Source organism: Antrostomus carolinensis, unplaced genomic scaffold, assembly GCF_000700745.2.
Source record: "Antrostomus carolinensis isolate BGI_N321 unplaced genomic scaffold, ASM70074v2 scaffold1834, whole genome shotgun sequence".
Classification (NCBI taxonomy): domain Eukaryota; kingdom Metazoa; phylum Chordata; class Aves; order Caprimulgiformes; family Caprimulgidae; genus Antrostomus; species Antrostomus carolinensis.
Window position 1 is genome coordinate 48776 of NW_010311187.1, and position 15646 is coordinate 64421.

Genomic DNA, 15646 nt, shown 5'->3' on the forward strand with positions numbered 1-15646 from the left:
GAAAGAGGACATGAGAAAATGGCCTCAAGTTGCACCAGGGGAGGTTTAGATCAGAGATTAGGAAAAATTTCTTCACCAAAAGAGTCGTCAAGCAATGGGACAGGCTGCCCAGCAAAGTGGTAGAGTCACCATCCCCAGAAGTATTTGAAAGACATGTAAATGTAGTGCTTAGGGACATGGTTTAGAGGTGGACTTGGCTGTGCTAGGTTTACAGTTGGACTCAATGATCTTAAAGATCTTTTCCACCCAAAACAATTCTGTGATTCTATGAGAGAGAAGCAATAAGAAGAGAAAGGCAAATAAGTAGGTTGCACGGGAGGGGAGTGACTAAATTAAGACACAACGAATGGGGAACAGAAGGCACAGAACTAGAAATATAAAGTGGAAGGAAAAACAGACACAAGTTAAGAAGGAATGAGATAAGGGTCTAATGCATTGAATAGGACAGATAAGAGAAAAGACAGGAAAGGCAGAGTGAAAGGTAAATGGAATCTACAGGAAAAAGACACATCAAGAAGATAGCTTTTTTTTTAACAAGGTAAAAAGCATGAATTTCACATTTGTTTTTAAAAAAAAGCTGACAAACTTTGAAATCAGTTGTGCTTTTTCATGTAATGGAAGGTTCTTGCAGGAACAAGCTGGGAGAGCAGAGACTCCCTAGAGCCCATCGACGGACAGATGGGGATACCGTTGTAAAACATGAGTGCCAAGCTGTTCTGCTGTGTGTCATTAAGTTTCTTACATTCCATGCAAAATAGGTATTGAGATTGCGTCCTCTTAGGCTGTCTTAGAACAGCTTCTTATAGGTCTAAAGTAAATAGAACATTTTGGAGAAGGGAAAAGATATGGGTTATCTTATTTCACTTTGGCCCAGATCTTCATAACTGATTGCATTGATCACTTGGCAAGTACCCCAAGATTGCACTTGCCTCTCTTGCATCCTCCCAAAACAGTTCCTGCTAGTTTTGTCTAGAGAGCTGCTAAAGACACTACAAACAAGATTCCTTCCTAACATAAAAAGGTCACGGTGCTAGGTGGCAGCAACAAGAATGTTGATTAAAACCAAGTATTTTTATACAAGAGCTATAAATTGGATTGTATGTAGGTTTTTAAATTAGCTGACTAGATGGGGGGATTGTTTGAAATAAAAGCCCTTTTGATTAAATGGGAACTTACATGTGAGGATACAATTTTTCACTAAAATACTGGGGGCTTTCATTGAAAACAACCACCAACCTTTCCTCCTTAAAACACAGATATTTTAGTTTTAAGCAACTAAAAATCAAAACTCTTACCTACTGACAACAAATACACATTTTTTCCTATTTTTTTTAATTATAAACCAACCCACAGAGACACAGACAACTCTTCAACACGCACCTGGTAGGATGGGCAAGGGCAGGTGTAATGCTGTAGCCATACACATTTTTCTAAAATATTTTGGGTATTCCAACAATCCAGGCCTGCCACATGCATACTATTCTAGTACAGAATACTATATACATACTGGACATCTACTGAGGTTAGCATTATGTTTTTCAAAGGAAAATCTCTAAGAAAATAAAAATATTCAAAGAACTGCAGCTGACACTATCACACTTCCAGTAAATCACCTTGTCCCACCAAGCCCAGCCCTTCCCTGGCCCTATTAGCAAAACCAGTTCTCCTCTGGGAATTTGCCTTACTGCAGATCTCAAGATAAGCTGCTATAAATAACGAAACTACTAACAACTTCTTTATTCCAGAAGAATCGTAAACCACGCATCATACCTCCAATAAGTCCATTTTCCTTCGTAGTCTCCATTTTGACAGTGGATTGATTAGATGCCTTCATCTTTGAGGTATTAATGGATTCCAGGAGGGACACAAACTCTAGAAAGTTAGATTCATTGGGCATCTGTCCTTCTTTAGCTTCTAGATCTGATTTAGAAGTTGGCAAGGTCTTTTCTTTGTCAGATACCTCCATGAAATTCTTACTTAAAAGCACATCTGTCCCGCTGTCTACACTTAGCACCCGCATGTGCCTCTTTTCATGAGCAGTTCTACAGGACTGTGGGTCTAGGTTCTGCAGGTCTTCCTTAGCAGTTAAATCCACAGTCTGGACATTTTCAGAAGCATTCTCCTGATTTGGATCCAAAAAAGTGTTAGTTTCCAAAGGAGTATTTGCTGGGTTGCTGTGTTCCTTTACTGCATCACCTGACTCATAGCCAGAGCACTGGTTGGATGACAGCTCTGCCTTTAAAATTTCTGGAGTTCTTTCGCTTTCACTAACTTCTGGGCAAGCCTTACCTTGACAGTCATCAGACAAGTCAAAAGTGATAAGGGGGATTCTGAGCTGTTCGTTAGTTTGCTGACTCAGCCAGCCTGCTGTAACTACACCAGACTCAAGGGCTGAGCTCGTTCTCTCAGTTTCCAGAGCCTTCAGGTGGACACAGCCTGCTAGGTCACTGAGGGTGGTGTTTGGTGTAGTACTCATTGTTATGACAATTTTAATGGGTTCACATAGCTGGTCTCCAGGAAGAGAGTTGTCCACAACTGCAACAGCAGTCTCACTGTCTGAGCAGTCAAGGTCCTCATGGGTATTACCAGCACTGCAAGAACTTTCCAGGTGCTCCAGATCTTTGGTTGCAAAGGCATTGCACTGTGGGCAGTTACTGGTAAAGCCTGTCTGTGATGATCCATCTGGCAATTTCTCTTTTGTGTAGCTTTTGGGATTACTCAAATGGTCTGAAATAACAGAGTTTTCACTGTCCCATGGCTCTGAAGAAACTCCAGTCCTTAAAATATCACCTTGTGATGAAGAAATATTGGAGAAGTTTTTAGCTACATCTCTGTCCGCAAGAATATCTTGGGATCCATGCTGTCCATATGGCAGTCCGTTCCCTCCTTTTTCATTTATTCCATTATCAGAAAATGTTTTCACAGCAGCTGGTTTTGTCACTATTGCTGATGTGGTGGCACCTGAAGCAGAGGCTGTAGAAGCAGGTAATAGGTCTGTTTTGATACAGGGTGAGGTAGATGAAACTGGTGGTGCAGCCTGGTCTTCTAATACTACAACGCCTAATAAAAAAACATAGGGGCATTAGGTCTCACAAACACGAATGCTGTGCATTATTGAAGTATGATCATTAGCTAGCAAAATCTGACCCAGAGCAGGGCAGAGGAAGCACAGACGATGTGCCTGATTAAAACAGTTCCTAAGCAAGGACCTTTTTGGTTAGCTACATGTGAAATAGTATGTAAGCAAACTGGAATCCTTCCAGGTCAGGACAAATGGAGCAACATGTCTATTTAATTTAAATAATCCAAATAGCTTAACAGCTAATATCAAAACCAGTATGTTTTATAGAATTATCACCACTTAGGGAGAGATGAAAGAAAGAATAAGTCATTGCAGCAGAAGTTTGTTACATCACTTCGTGCAATTCCTAAATGGTCCCATAGGATACAGTGATCAACCTTCACAAAAAGAGATAAATTAAAATATACTGAGACATGTCAAGCACTGGAGCTGTAGACAAAGCAAGGTGTGCTGGAGTATACACTAATGAGCTAAAGGTCAACAATCACAACAGGAGTTTACAGTAGGAAGACATTTAAGAGCTTTAAGATGTGATTTGAGTGTTGGCTTTGGGTTTAATGCTTTCCAGGAGCACAGAGCTTCCCAAGAAAGCAGGGGAAAGGCTTTCTCCTCTCCCCGTGTCAAAACAGGGATGCTTGCTCACCAAAAGGCTGCATCCTAAGTAGCTTGGCTGACAGCTGAGAAAGTTTAGTCTGTTAGAATTCCCTTGAGATTTTTTTCTCTCATGTTTTTCCATTCAGCTCCTAACATGAGGCACAACAGAATCTGCCACAGGGTCCTCTGTGCCTTTTTTTTTGTTTGTTTGTGACAAGCTATGATTAAACAAAGATTTAAAGGTATTTACAGCGCCTTTAAGATACCTCTGAGATCTTCAATAGTTTCCCGTGTCGGCAGCTCCTAAAAATAAAAAGAAACACACAAAATTAGCATGGTCACTTATTAAATTCTGTTGGAAAAAAACCCCAAACTATCAATGCAATACCTATCTAATCGAAGGTTAATTACAGCATTGATAAGTTGCTTAACATCACTGAAATTTGGACAACTACCTTGCACAAAATGCAAGGGTAGGTGAGCGAGATGATTATAGAACAGTCATGCTCCAAATTGCATCACTGCAATTGTGTGTGATGTTTAAGGAGGAGGAAAAAAAAAAAAAAGTAAGATTTTTTTTAAAAAAACATTTTGCAGTGCCTAATCCAGATTAGTTTGTTTTGAGATTTTTAATCATTAAGGAATAGAATGCATTAATCTGTTCCACTTTTCCAGCTAGGCGTTTCCAAACCACCAAAATGAAACGTCCGGTCTCCAGTACATGGTAACAATTTCTCAATGGAAAACCAGAGGACAGAGCCATTAAATTATCACAGAATCATTTAGATTGCAAGGAAGCTTTGGAGGTCATTTAGTCCAAATCCCCTCTGCCATACACACACACTCAAAGCAGATACAGTTAGAGCAGGTTGCTCAGGGTCATCTCCAGCAGAGCTTTGAATATCTCCGAAGATGAAGATTTCACAGCCTCTCTGGACAACCTCTTCCAGTATTTGACCGCCCTCTTCATAGGGGTGAGAAAACAACCAACCAACCAAAAAAAAAAAAAGAACCCACCACACAAAAAACTTTAAAACTAATTGATCTTAGTCATTTTCCATGGCTGCAAGTTGCAACCACTGTCTCTAATCCTGTCACTGGGCTTCCAAGAAGAGTGTGCTCAATCTTCTCTATATCTTTGCATCAGGAAGCTGAAGACAGCAATAAACTCTTCTTCTAGTCTTACAAAAGGTTTTAGCCTTACAAAGGCTAAAACATCTCATCAGCCTGTCCTCATATACTGTGCATGGTGGCCTCTGCTGGATTCTCAGCAGCAGGTCAGAGGTATTTCAGATGAATACTTTGGGAGTCTAAATGCAATAGCTTAAGTGCACAACTAGAAAAAAAAGTTATTGGGAAAAATGAATGTAGCTCTTTTCTGGCTGACAAGCACCAAACCATTATCTCCTAAAATCTCATGGTGGTATCCTGGCAGCTGAAACAGGAGATTAGGTCTGACTCGACCCAGCTTACATGTTTGGAAATTGGATAATTGGACAAAATCCCAAGAAAAAATGTGGTTGCAGACTGGACAAATACCAGAATACTGGGGAGTAGGACGGAAACAAGGTGAAAAATATTTTACCTCATAAAATACAACTATTAATGTCTGTGAATCATACAGATACCACAAAAAGGTAAAAACACTCCAGGAAATTAGGAAATAGTTCAGACTCAGAGCAGGATTTGAACAGTTTGCAGTAAATAGGGAAACAGGGTGGGGGGTGAAGAGGGAGGTGGGAGAAATATGAAGACAGAATGAAGTATCAAATAGCTACTTATTCAGAGATCACTAACCATCCTCTGCACTGACTGAGGCAGGAGTCCTGTAGAAAAAATAGCACGGGATCACATAATTAAAGATTTTATCACAGTATATATGGGGAGTAGCTTAAGATTACACAAACAGCATTCATTCTGTTTCTTAATTTTTTAATATTTAACTCTTCAAACTTCTCATGCATGTTTCTTATTTTTTCTCTACTAATAACATCTACATACATCACCTTCATCACTTCATGCACCATTGATTTAGAAAGCATGGCCAATAGTATGGAATGCACATATATGTATTTTTAACCTCATGTAGACATCTCCTAGATTTAAATAATGGTTTTTATGCTCCATTTAAATACTCAAGAGATGTGTTGGGTTCATTTTATAAGCATAAGTCTAGCTACAGAAAATGAAATTCTTAATGCTCCAGGAGCAGATCCCTTCTGAGGCAATGACAGGCTGCTCTCATTGCATTCGCCTCTCCTTTCTCTAAGCAGCCACGAAAAATAGTTGCTCTTGGCAAGATTTACAAAGGCCATTTGGTATCTACAGAGCAGACAGACCCCTCCTAAGTAGTTCAGAATTATATATACCAGTTTCAGCTTTGCAGACCCAAACCTTTAGGACAAGGCTGACTGATTGCAGTGGTATACCTAGAAGATCCATGGAACGACCCTTCCTCCTCAGGGCAGACCTACGCTTCAAGTGATCAGTACCTGGCAATACAAACTCTGTGCGATAAGCCACGGACTGCAGAAAGTGAAGACACTAGTACAGAAAACTGCATACTAACCATTGTTTCAGGTGAGTTCTGCAAGTGCAGAGCCTGTACCCGTGAACTATCGTGAACTGTCTGGGTAGAGCCATTTTGGTTGGTCTCACTGACGACATCGTTATCCCTGGTGTTATTGCTGAAAAGGAAGCAAAGGGAAAATAAAGCAATGCTTCTTACTACAGAGGATGACAGTGACCTTTGGGAAGAAACTGAGGAATAATAACAGAATAGGAAGAAGTAGCACAGTACGGTTTTCCCCCTCCAATGCTAAAAGCACAGGGCTGAAATTACTGTAACCTCTTTTTGCACCTCCTTCCTCACCAAGACAACTTGCTAAAAGTAAATAAATAAAAATTTCTCAATATAAAATTATTCTGGTGTCCTAGAAAGTACAGCATTGCTATGAGAAATACAACATCTCTTCAAACCCCCTGTGTGTACATAATGTCATTTAGCCTGCCTGACATGTACACGGATTTATTGGCACAGAAGGTTGTTTAGGGCTTCTCACTAGACATATAACAGTCAAATGCTACTCCTTTCACAATTTTTGCTTTTTACATCCTTTGCCTGTACCCTTGTGTACATATTGCTTATCTGTTTATTTACAAACCTCCCATCAAACAACTTTTTGAAATGCAATACAGACTGTGTATTAATATAATCATTATACCACAAAATCAAGTTATTCCTTTGGTTTTAGCCAAGGCAAACATATATCCATTACTCATTTCATATACTATAAGGCAACTTGTTGATCATTTCCTCTGTGGATTCATTCAACTATCCACTAACTCTTTTTACACGTATTTTCTACTAGCTTTCCCATGGATGTCATAGAATCACAGAATGGCAGGGATTGGAAGGGACCTCTGGAGATCATCTAGTCCAACCCCCCTGCCAAAGCAGGTTCAGCTAGAGCAAGTTGCTCAGGAGTGCATCCAGGTGGGTTTGGAACATCTCCAGAGATGGAGACTCGACAGCCTCTCTGGGCAGCTTGTTCCAGTGCTCTGTCACCCTCACAGTAAGCAAGTATTTTTGGACAAGGTTTACTAATGAGAACTTACACATGTTCTCTTAGGTATAACACAACAAAAATTTAGTTGGAAAGAAAAAAAAAAAAATCAACACTATAGTGAAATTTCAAAATGTGGGTTTGGGCTTGTTTTTTAATGAGTTTGTTTTTTTCCTCAAAAATTATTTTTAAAACCCTACAGCTGTATATAAGCTATAAAATTATTTACCTGGGGGTCTCAATCACCTTTCCACAGTTTTGGGTTTTCTTTGTAGTTCGCTAGCTTTTTAAACTTGTTCAACCAACCTGCCAAATACCAGGGCCTGTTTAAAAACATCTGTCACCCATCTAGTCAAAATACTAAGTCCTTTATTTTTTGATCAAAGTACTAAATCTCCAGAGAAGAAGTCTCCTTCTCTGGAGACATTCAAAACCTGCCTGGACATGTTGCTGTGTGACCTACTGTAGGTGATCCTGCTCCAGCTGGGGGGAAATCGACTAGATCTTTCAAGGTCCCTTCCAACCCCTAACATTCTGTGATTCTGTAAATAATAGACTGTTGGGCCTAGGACTTCCTAGGAGGAACAGTTATGTGATTTAACACACAAGTTTTAAGTGATTCTACCTCTCAACCAAAACAAAGGCAGGATTATGAAAGGGTTGTTTTTTTTTATTTTATTAGCCAGTGAACATTAACACTGAGATTCTGTTTAAATTTAAGCCAGCCTAGAACAACTAATGAGCTTATTAAATAACTATCAGACATCTGTAAATAGGAAATAGCTTTGTGGGCTGGTGAGAACTAAAGAGGAATAGAGCCTGAAAGGCATCACTCAATCTAAAATAAAAACCTTGTATGGTTAGTGACACACGCAAGAGGCATTTCTCGGAAGAGTCTTGATGCAGGCAGACCTTGACACTCCCAGCAACGTCACTGCCACTCCTGTGCATGAGTAAAGACATCGAAGAACAGTAGCACAGAGGTACACAAACAATCTTAGTACTACTTAACTTGCACAGAGCTAGCAGTAGCAACTGCAAGTACACAAAAAAAACACCCCAAAGTAAGTTCTTTCATACAGAACTCTCTGTTGAAGCTTGACTGTCAGCTGCAACAAACCTACTCAGTTTAAGCTCTGGACATTTCTGTGCTGCCATCACTATTGGATGCACCTTATTTCAACATTTTTCACTTCTGTCATAACACTTGGGAACACTGGAAGCTGCATTTGTTTGTATGACTCAAGCCTGAAAACCAAGCAAGAGAGGTCTCCATTTATTCCAAAGAGTGTACAGTGGAACAGTCTACCTATACACAAGTCTGGAAAATGTCAGTACCGGTCTTCTGCCCAATACTATTTTTACCTTTAATACCACCTCAAGCCAGAAGCAGCCTTATTGACTCTGATTGTTTATTTGCAGCAAAGACATAGTACTTGGCTCCTCAGCAGAGAGGTTGCAAATACCTACCAAATACCTTTGAGAAAGAAAAGCAGTTCTAGCTTTCCTCATGAACAGGAACACAGAACATTATAGGCAGTCACAATAAAACACAAGGCAGAAAAATAGCTTATGCATCTAGGTTTGACCTGAGGAGGAAGTTACTATAAGCACACAACGGCAACATAAGCTCAGGCTTTCAAAGCCATAATACTAAAGCATTTTCTTTGCCAACAGGTGCGTGTCATTCCTTTCCTCTTCTCAGTAGGTAAGAGCAGGAGGAAGAGGAAAGAGCAAGCATTTAAGGCTTCCCCCAAAAACTTTTCCTAGGTTTTCTCTAGGATGTTTGAGCACCTCCCAGACAGGTCTCCTGCCTTCATCATGCCCAGTTGCTGCCCCACCCTCAGGTGCAGCTCTGCCTGCTTCACCACAAGCATGCTGGAGCCACCAAAAATAAAAGCACTAAGCAGGTCTTTTAAAAAGCACCATTACTCACACAACTGTAAGGAGTTTTCCTACACCCAACAGGCATTCCAGACCATGGTGCAAATACCTCTGTTTTACAGAACATACCAGCAGTGTGTAATGAAAACCTTACCTATGATTTGAGGGCTGAACTGTGTTTCCTTTTGGAACCTCTGTATCTTTACATTGCCTTCCATTTTTTCTTGAGAGCTTTTGTTGAATTACTTCGCCTTTATCAAACATAAGGTGCAGACGGTAACTGACCACCTTTATTACTGTGAAGAACACTGTCACCGAGCTGCAGTACACAAAAACCGTAACTGCATTTGCTGGAAAAGCCTACAGAAAGAAAAAATAAAGACATAATAACAGCTTAGTTTGAGAACATGCTACTAACATTTTTAAAGTAATTTTCAAAAACTTTTTTCCTTATTGTCAATCATTTGTACCCATACTGAGTTTTGCAACCAAAAGGAGTAGCGCATCATCATACAGTATACTTGAGTTCTGCTCACAAAAAAGGTCTAGTGATTTGTTCAAATTTCAAATGATTTTACAAGATTTATTCTTCTTTTGATTAATTGTGGATATGATTTATTTCTTAACAAAATCAGTGAAATTTCACAATGGACAAACACTTTAAAATCTCTTAAAATACTGCATTCCCAGGATAATGGAGCTGCAACCTTTCCTAAACCATGAACTTATAAAAATACAGTTACAAAATGAAACATTAGTTATCTACAAGCAGGAAACCCCTTTTGAAAACTTCTGTCATCGTACCCTGCTTCTCAGTTATGATTTAACAGTAAAACGCTGTAGTTTGATCTCCTTTTTCTAACACTTCACAACACATTCCCAAGTACCTTTACCACTGAAGAATTTTAAATAATTAATCAGGGCTAGTCACAACAAATGAATAAAATGCATTTGGAGAGGCAGCCTCTTTGAATTATTTTTCTGAAGTTCATAATTGTTAATTTGCAGCTGTCTGTGATCTGTTTGCTGATATGTGATGAGCACCGTATTTCTCAGTCGTTAAAATTAATTACAGTTCAACTATAGTCTGTAAAGTTCTTTCACAGACATGGCATACTAACAACATTTTTATATTTAAATACTTCCTTACAGTAAATGGCAAATCATAGCAATGGACACTTGCAGTCATAATTGAAGGGCCAAAGCCTTTATCATTATAGTCATGGAACACCCTTGGGTACTGTTGTCATGCAGTTGCAGTCTCACAATGAGTTTAATCTCTTCTCAGGTTGTTTTTTGGGGGTTGTTTTTTGTTTGTTTTTTAAAAAACAGAGCATTACCATACTCCTGCACAATTTGTAGTGGGGGGCAGAGGAGGTGGGGGGGTGTGGGGAGGAAGGAAGATTTTCAATGCTTAGAATTTGCTAAAAGCATACTGAAGTTAATTTTTAAGAATAGTCTTTACTCTGGGCCTAAATCCATCATTTTAAATATCAGCACTGCAGGTCAAGGAGCATTTGGGTATAACAGATTAGAATTCTTTTCAGATTCATAAATAAACCACACTGACCACACAAGTGAAGGGAAGGGAACAAGGCACGCTTACTTCATCTCTAAAACAAGTCACTGCATTTATCCTGATGTTGAAATGAATACGTTGAATCATTTCTGTGTTATTACAAGCAAGCGGGTTGCTATTCTGCTGCTGCTTTCGGCTTAGTGAGATTTCATACCTTTAAGATGTACATGTGAAAATTTTCAGGCAAATCCTTTTTTATGACTAGTCTGATTCATATGCAAAGAATCTATTGCACAAAAAGTGGAGAAGCTATTTAGCATGTAGGTACTACTAATGATACCTAATAAGAAAGACATTACTTTCTACAAGTTGAGGCTTAGTCTGTTAAGAGTACTTCATGGTACTACGCATATACCGAAACTAAGTTCTTTAGTGAATCCTTCAGTTGTTTAGTGAATCCAGGCCAGAAAGTGGATCAGTTTGCCAGGCCATTCTCTCAGGGTACAAGGCTTGGTGGATGAGGCTGAAGAATTTGTGTTTTGTGACTAATGTATTTGCAAAGTTAAAGCTAAAAATTGCTTGGTTTCACAAAGAATGGTAGCTGAGTATCTGTAACAATTTGTTTAAAAGGGAGATTTGTTCACTTTCCAAGGAATCTCTTCAACTATCCATGAAAAAGCACAGGCTGGCCACTCATTATTACGTAACAGCTCAGAATGAGCCACTGGAAAAGAAATGCTCTATAGGTGACATTCATAAAGCTTAATAAATATGACTAATGTCAAAAGGACACAGCAAAAATAGACTTCCAGTAATGCAGTCTATGGGTGCAGAGAGCACACTACAGGAGAGAATCAAAGGAAGCTGCTAGATTGCTAGGTGGAAAAAGAGGGCCAGTTTTAGCAAATGCTGAGTGCTGCATGTCCTCCTCCCTGCCTTGTGACCAGACCTACCGGAGATGTGCCCGCAGCCTGCCTGTGGTCTCCCTGCCCATCAGCCCAAGATATACACAGTGCTTCCCATGCGTACGTGCTGTGCATGCTCACAACCCCAAGCCTGTCTGTATAATAAGGCCAGTGCATCCTTAATATTCTGCACCTTGGGGCAAGCTAAGTAGTACAAGCCAGCAGCTTGCTCCCTGCCCGTATGAGGAATTAGGAGAAAGATTAAACTGAGACTAGAAATCCCTCACTTTTCTGAATCAGGCCTCTTGCATAAGGATACAAGTGTCATAAGATTGCAGTGGTGTTACCAGGTACAAATAGGTGAAAACTATCAAATCTCCTTGAGCTAAGGAGGAATTAAGTTATAGACCACTGAGGAATTATATGATAGATTCCCTTTTGATGCACTATAGTTATAATTAGCCTGGTTTCCTATGGAAACGAGGTTTTATAATCACACCATGTGTCTGTGTATTCATCAACTCTCTCCATCTCCTCTGATTAATAACTTTTTAATTCTTTGGCTACTTTCAACTAACTTTGAGAGAATACACCCACTGGGACAAGTTCACAGCAGCACACCTCCTGCATTAACAAGAGGAACCTACACAGCCCACCGGCCTTTTGAATACCACCCCAGTGACAGGAAAAGCTTCAGCTGAGCTGACATCTTATTAGAAGCCAGGAAAAAAACAAACATCCACAAACACAAATTAATTAGAGGCTTCATTACATCCCACAGGTTTCTGTGGAAGCTGCAGCTCTAGCTTTCTTAGCTCTTGCCCAATTAAAAACTCTACCATAATGTACTTTTTGTTTTCCAGTAGCTTCTGCTGGTACACCCTGCACCAGAACAGTGTGGACACACAGGCTGGCATGTGCCAAATGTCACCTGACTTACTACTGCAAATGCAACAGAGTTGACCTGCCCATGCAGAGAGGACCTTTGCTTGGAGCTTCTGCCCACCTAGAAATTTCCCCGAGAGGAATCGCCAAATTCTTCTTCACCCATCTGCTATCTGAGTAGCACAAAAACAAATGTGACTGAGGTATATACTTCCCAATATGAAGGTGTGTAACCTTTGAACAAAATACCACACCTTGTAAACTGGACTGAATGATTACAGTTGATTAGACCCAGATGTATCCTGCCTGATGCTTGAGCACTCCAGGCATCTAAAGCAAGATGGTGCTGCACCTGTCTTGGTGTGCTACAGAACACAAACGAGGGAACTGCCAGATAAATATATACTCAACCACTACCATCAGGCTTGCAGAAGTATGAGTGGGAGATAAAATACTGGAGCCAAACACAAATATTCTGATGGTAATTTAGCTGAGTTAATAACTAGGAGATGTCCATCACACAGTATAAAACATGGAAAAACAGGTACCAATTAAATTCCAGGGGTGTACACTCAGTTTTAAGTGTGCCTCCTACCACACAGCAAATACAGTAAGTACAGTGTAGCTTACCTCTCGTTTGTGGAACTGTATGTACCCTTAATTTTACAGGGAGAGAAAGTGGGGTAAAGTGTGGTGAAATGGGACTGGAAGCAGCTGACACACTGCAAGTTTTATTACAGTTTATCTGAGTAATTTACGTGCCCACACCCTCACACAGCCATGTTGTACTTCTCCTGTCATAGCATGATTTGAAAATCTAATGCATAAGAAGCAACAACCCTGTAAGTTCAAGGGCTTCCTGTCCAACAAAAGGCAGAAGAAACGCTCACTAAGCCATTCTGGAGACTCACCGAAACATAGATAAGCATTCTCTTGTGGCTTGCAAAATAAACTATAGTACAAGCATTCCCAAAGTTGTATCTCTGCGTCACTGGTGTTTCACCGGGGCTGAATCCAGCCCAGTGGCTTTGTATAACAAGTACCACTATTTTCATGGCCAAAACACTTGGCAACCCTATGCTGTTTGGTGGTACAAGGTAACTAATCCTTAATCCATTAAGAAAGTCAACACAGCAAGTTAGAATATGTATCATTACAATTTTGAAAGTTGATTTTAACAGCAAGGATGCTCCAAATAATATCCAATATACATTTTAATTATATATTTACTACCACAAAGGATAAATGAGAAATAAGAAGGAAGAGACGGAAACACATATCTGCATTCTGGGGTGGGGAAGCTAATGACAGAACCATTAGTACCAAAGTAAACTATGCTGACAAAGCTAGAGAATTAAATCCTCGGTCGACACACAGAAACAACTTGATACTATAAGCTTCCCGATTCTACTGTCAGCACATCTCTGCTGAGCCACTGTGAAAAATAAATCTAAAAACAGATGGATGAGTTTTGCCATTTCATTTAAATCAAACCGTTTCAAGAGAGGCTTTCTGACTTTGACAAAAGTGTGACTAAGATGATCCCAAACAAAAGAAAATTTTTAAAAGTAGTACTTTGATTTCTTTTGACTTTGCCATTTCAAGAAATGTCAGTGACTGCTTTAGCTGAATCCAAAACTATTTGGTGTCAAGTGTGTAACATAAGTATCACTTCAAACATTACTGAATCTAATAGAAAGAAAATCTTCAGTTAAAAAAGCAGGCTCGAGTTTCTAAGTGGCAAGATTATGTCTTGTGCAAACTTTACAAAGACCAACCACTTAAAAGCAAGAAAACAAATACTTAAGGACATCATTACTCTCAAGCAGGCAGCAAAATACATGCATTATTCTTATCAAGGATAAAGAATTCCCATAGCAATAAATTAGCTCAACAACACAAGTCCTGCATTTAGACAGATGATTCATCAGAAAGCCAGTCCACGGAAAAAACAAGCCCATCTAGATAGGCAAAGATGAAGTCGGAGAAGGACTTCAGTTGTCAGGTTAGTTTTTCTCCCCTTCCCTTTAAATAATGTCTTTTTAAAAAAAATCTTAGCTCTGACCTACAACCTTTGTATCCAGTGTTCTTTTGTGCAACCCCACATGCCTTCTTCCACTCTATTACTTCAGAAGTTTTCCACAAGGAAATACATATTCTTTCAGATACATACTTACATCAACTGGAACAAAGTTAACCTTTACTTTTTTTTTCTTTTTAATCCCACATACCATTTTGACAGCAAATCCTACAAAACTCTTGCTAGTTTGCATAGGAAATAGATCCTATCAATCAGAAGAAAGCATTTTGTTATCTTGGTTCACTAACTCTATGAACCACGCTTGCAGGAATTCACTGCAATCCATGACATAAATCACAGTATACCAGATGATTTTTAAAAATACAAGATATGCTTTCCACTGGGATTGCAAAGGGATCCATGAATGCTCTTTACTTTTGAAAATTAGGCCAAAATCTGACTACGTAGGTTGAAGAGACCTATTTAGAAATTTTAACCAACAACAACAAAAAAATTCTACAGAACTTCGTTAAGAATTTGGTTGAGTCAGTGTGAGAACCAAAGGGATGGAAATTGTTTCCAGTAGAAGCAGTATTAAGCTACAATCACTGACGACCACACCAATGAATAGATGCAACGATCCAGCAAACTGTATTTTTAAGCTGTACACGCACAGGAGGAAAGCACACAAAAATAAAGCAAAAGTTTGAAGTTTTCAAGGAAAATCAGGTTAAAGTCTGGCAAACAAATCCTAGCTATTAAAGTTATTTATTTGCAATGTTTAATTTTCAGCACAAAGGGAGCTGCATGTCACGAAACACCATGTGACTCACCAATGACATTCAGCAAGGGATATTAATTACGTGCTATTTGGATTTTTCCATTTATTTACCCTTTGCAGCAGGTAAGGCTGGAGCAGGCTTGCAAAAAACCAAAACCCCACGTTTCTAGAAGAGATGTTTTGAACAGCCGTCCCCGCGGTCACTCAGCAGTTGCCGAGGCCAGCCCCGCACCCCTTCCCGAGCAACCCCTACCCAAAACCTTCAGCAGGGCACAGAGCTGCGGCCCCGCACCGACGCGCCCGGCGTACTCACCCCCCTTCACCTTAAGCCACAAAACTCTCACGTAAAACCCAGTATGCCTATTTCGTATCCAGCCCCCCACACCCCCCGGAGGTGATTCTATTCCCCG

The 15646-nt window shown here is 39.8% G+C and overlaps 1 protein-coding gene across 1 annotated transcript in view; it reads right to left on the bottom strand.

Annotated features, from left to right (window-relative positions):
- Positions 1–9486, bottom strand: part of LOC104523904 (pecanex-like protein 2) — a gene marked incomplete at both ends in the record, with an annotated part of 52844 nt that extends 43358 nt beyond the window's left edge. Inside the window, 4 exons of the mRNA XM_029084662.1 lie at positions 1771–3060; positions 3943–3979; positions 6246–6363; positions 9281–9486. Coding sequence (XP_028940495.1) covers positions 1771–3060; positions 3943–3979; positions 6246–6363; positions 9281–9486 — 1651 coding nt within the window. The remainder of the gene's footprint in view (positions 1–1770; positions 3061–3942; positions 3980–6245; positions 6364–9280) is intronic.
- Positions 9487–15646: the final 6160 nt, after the last annotated feature.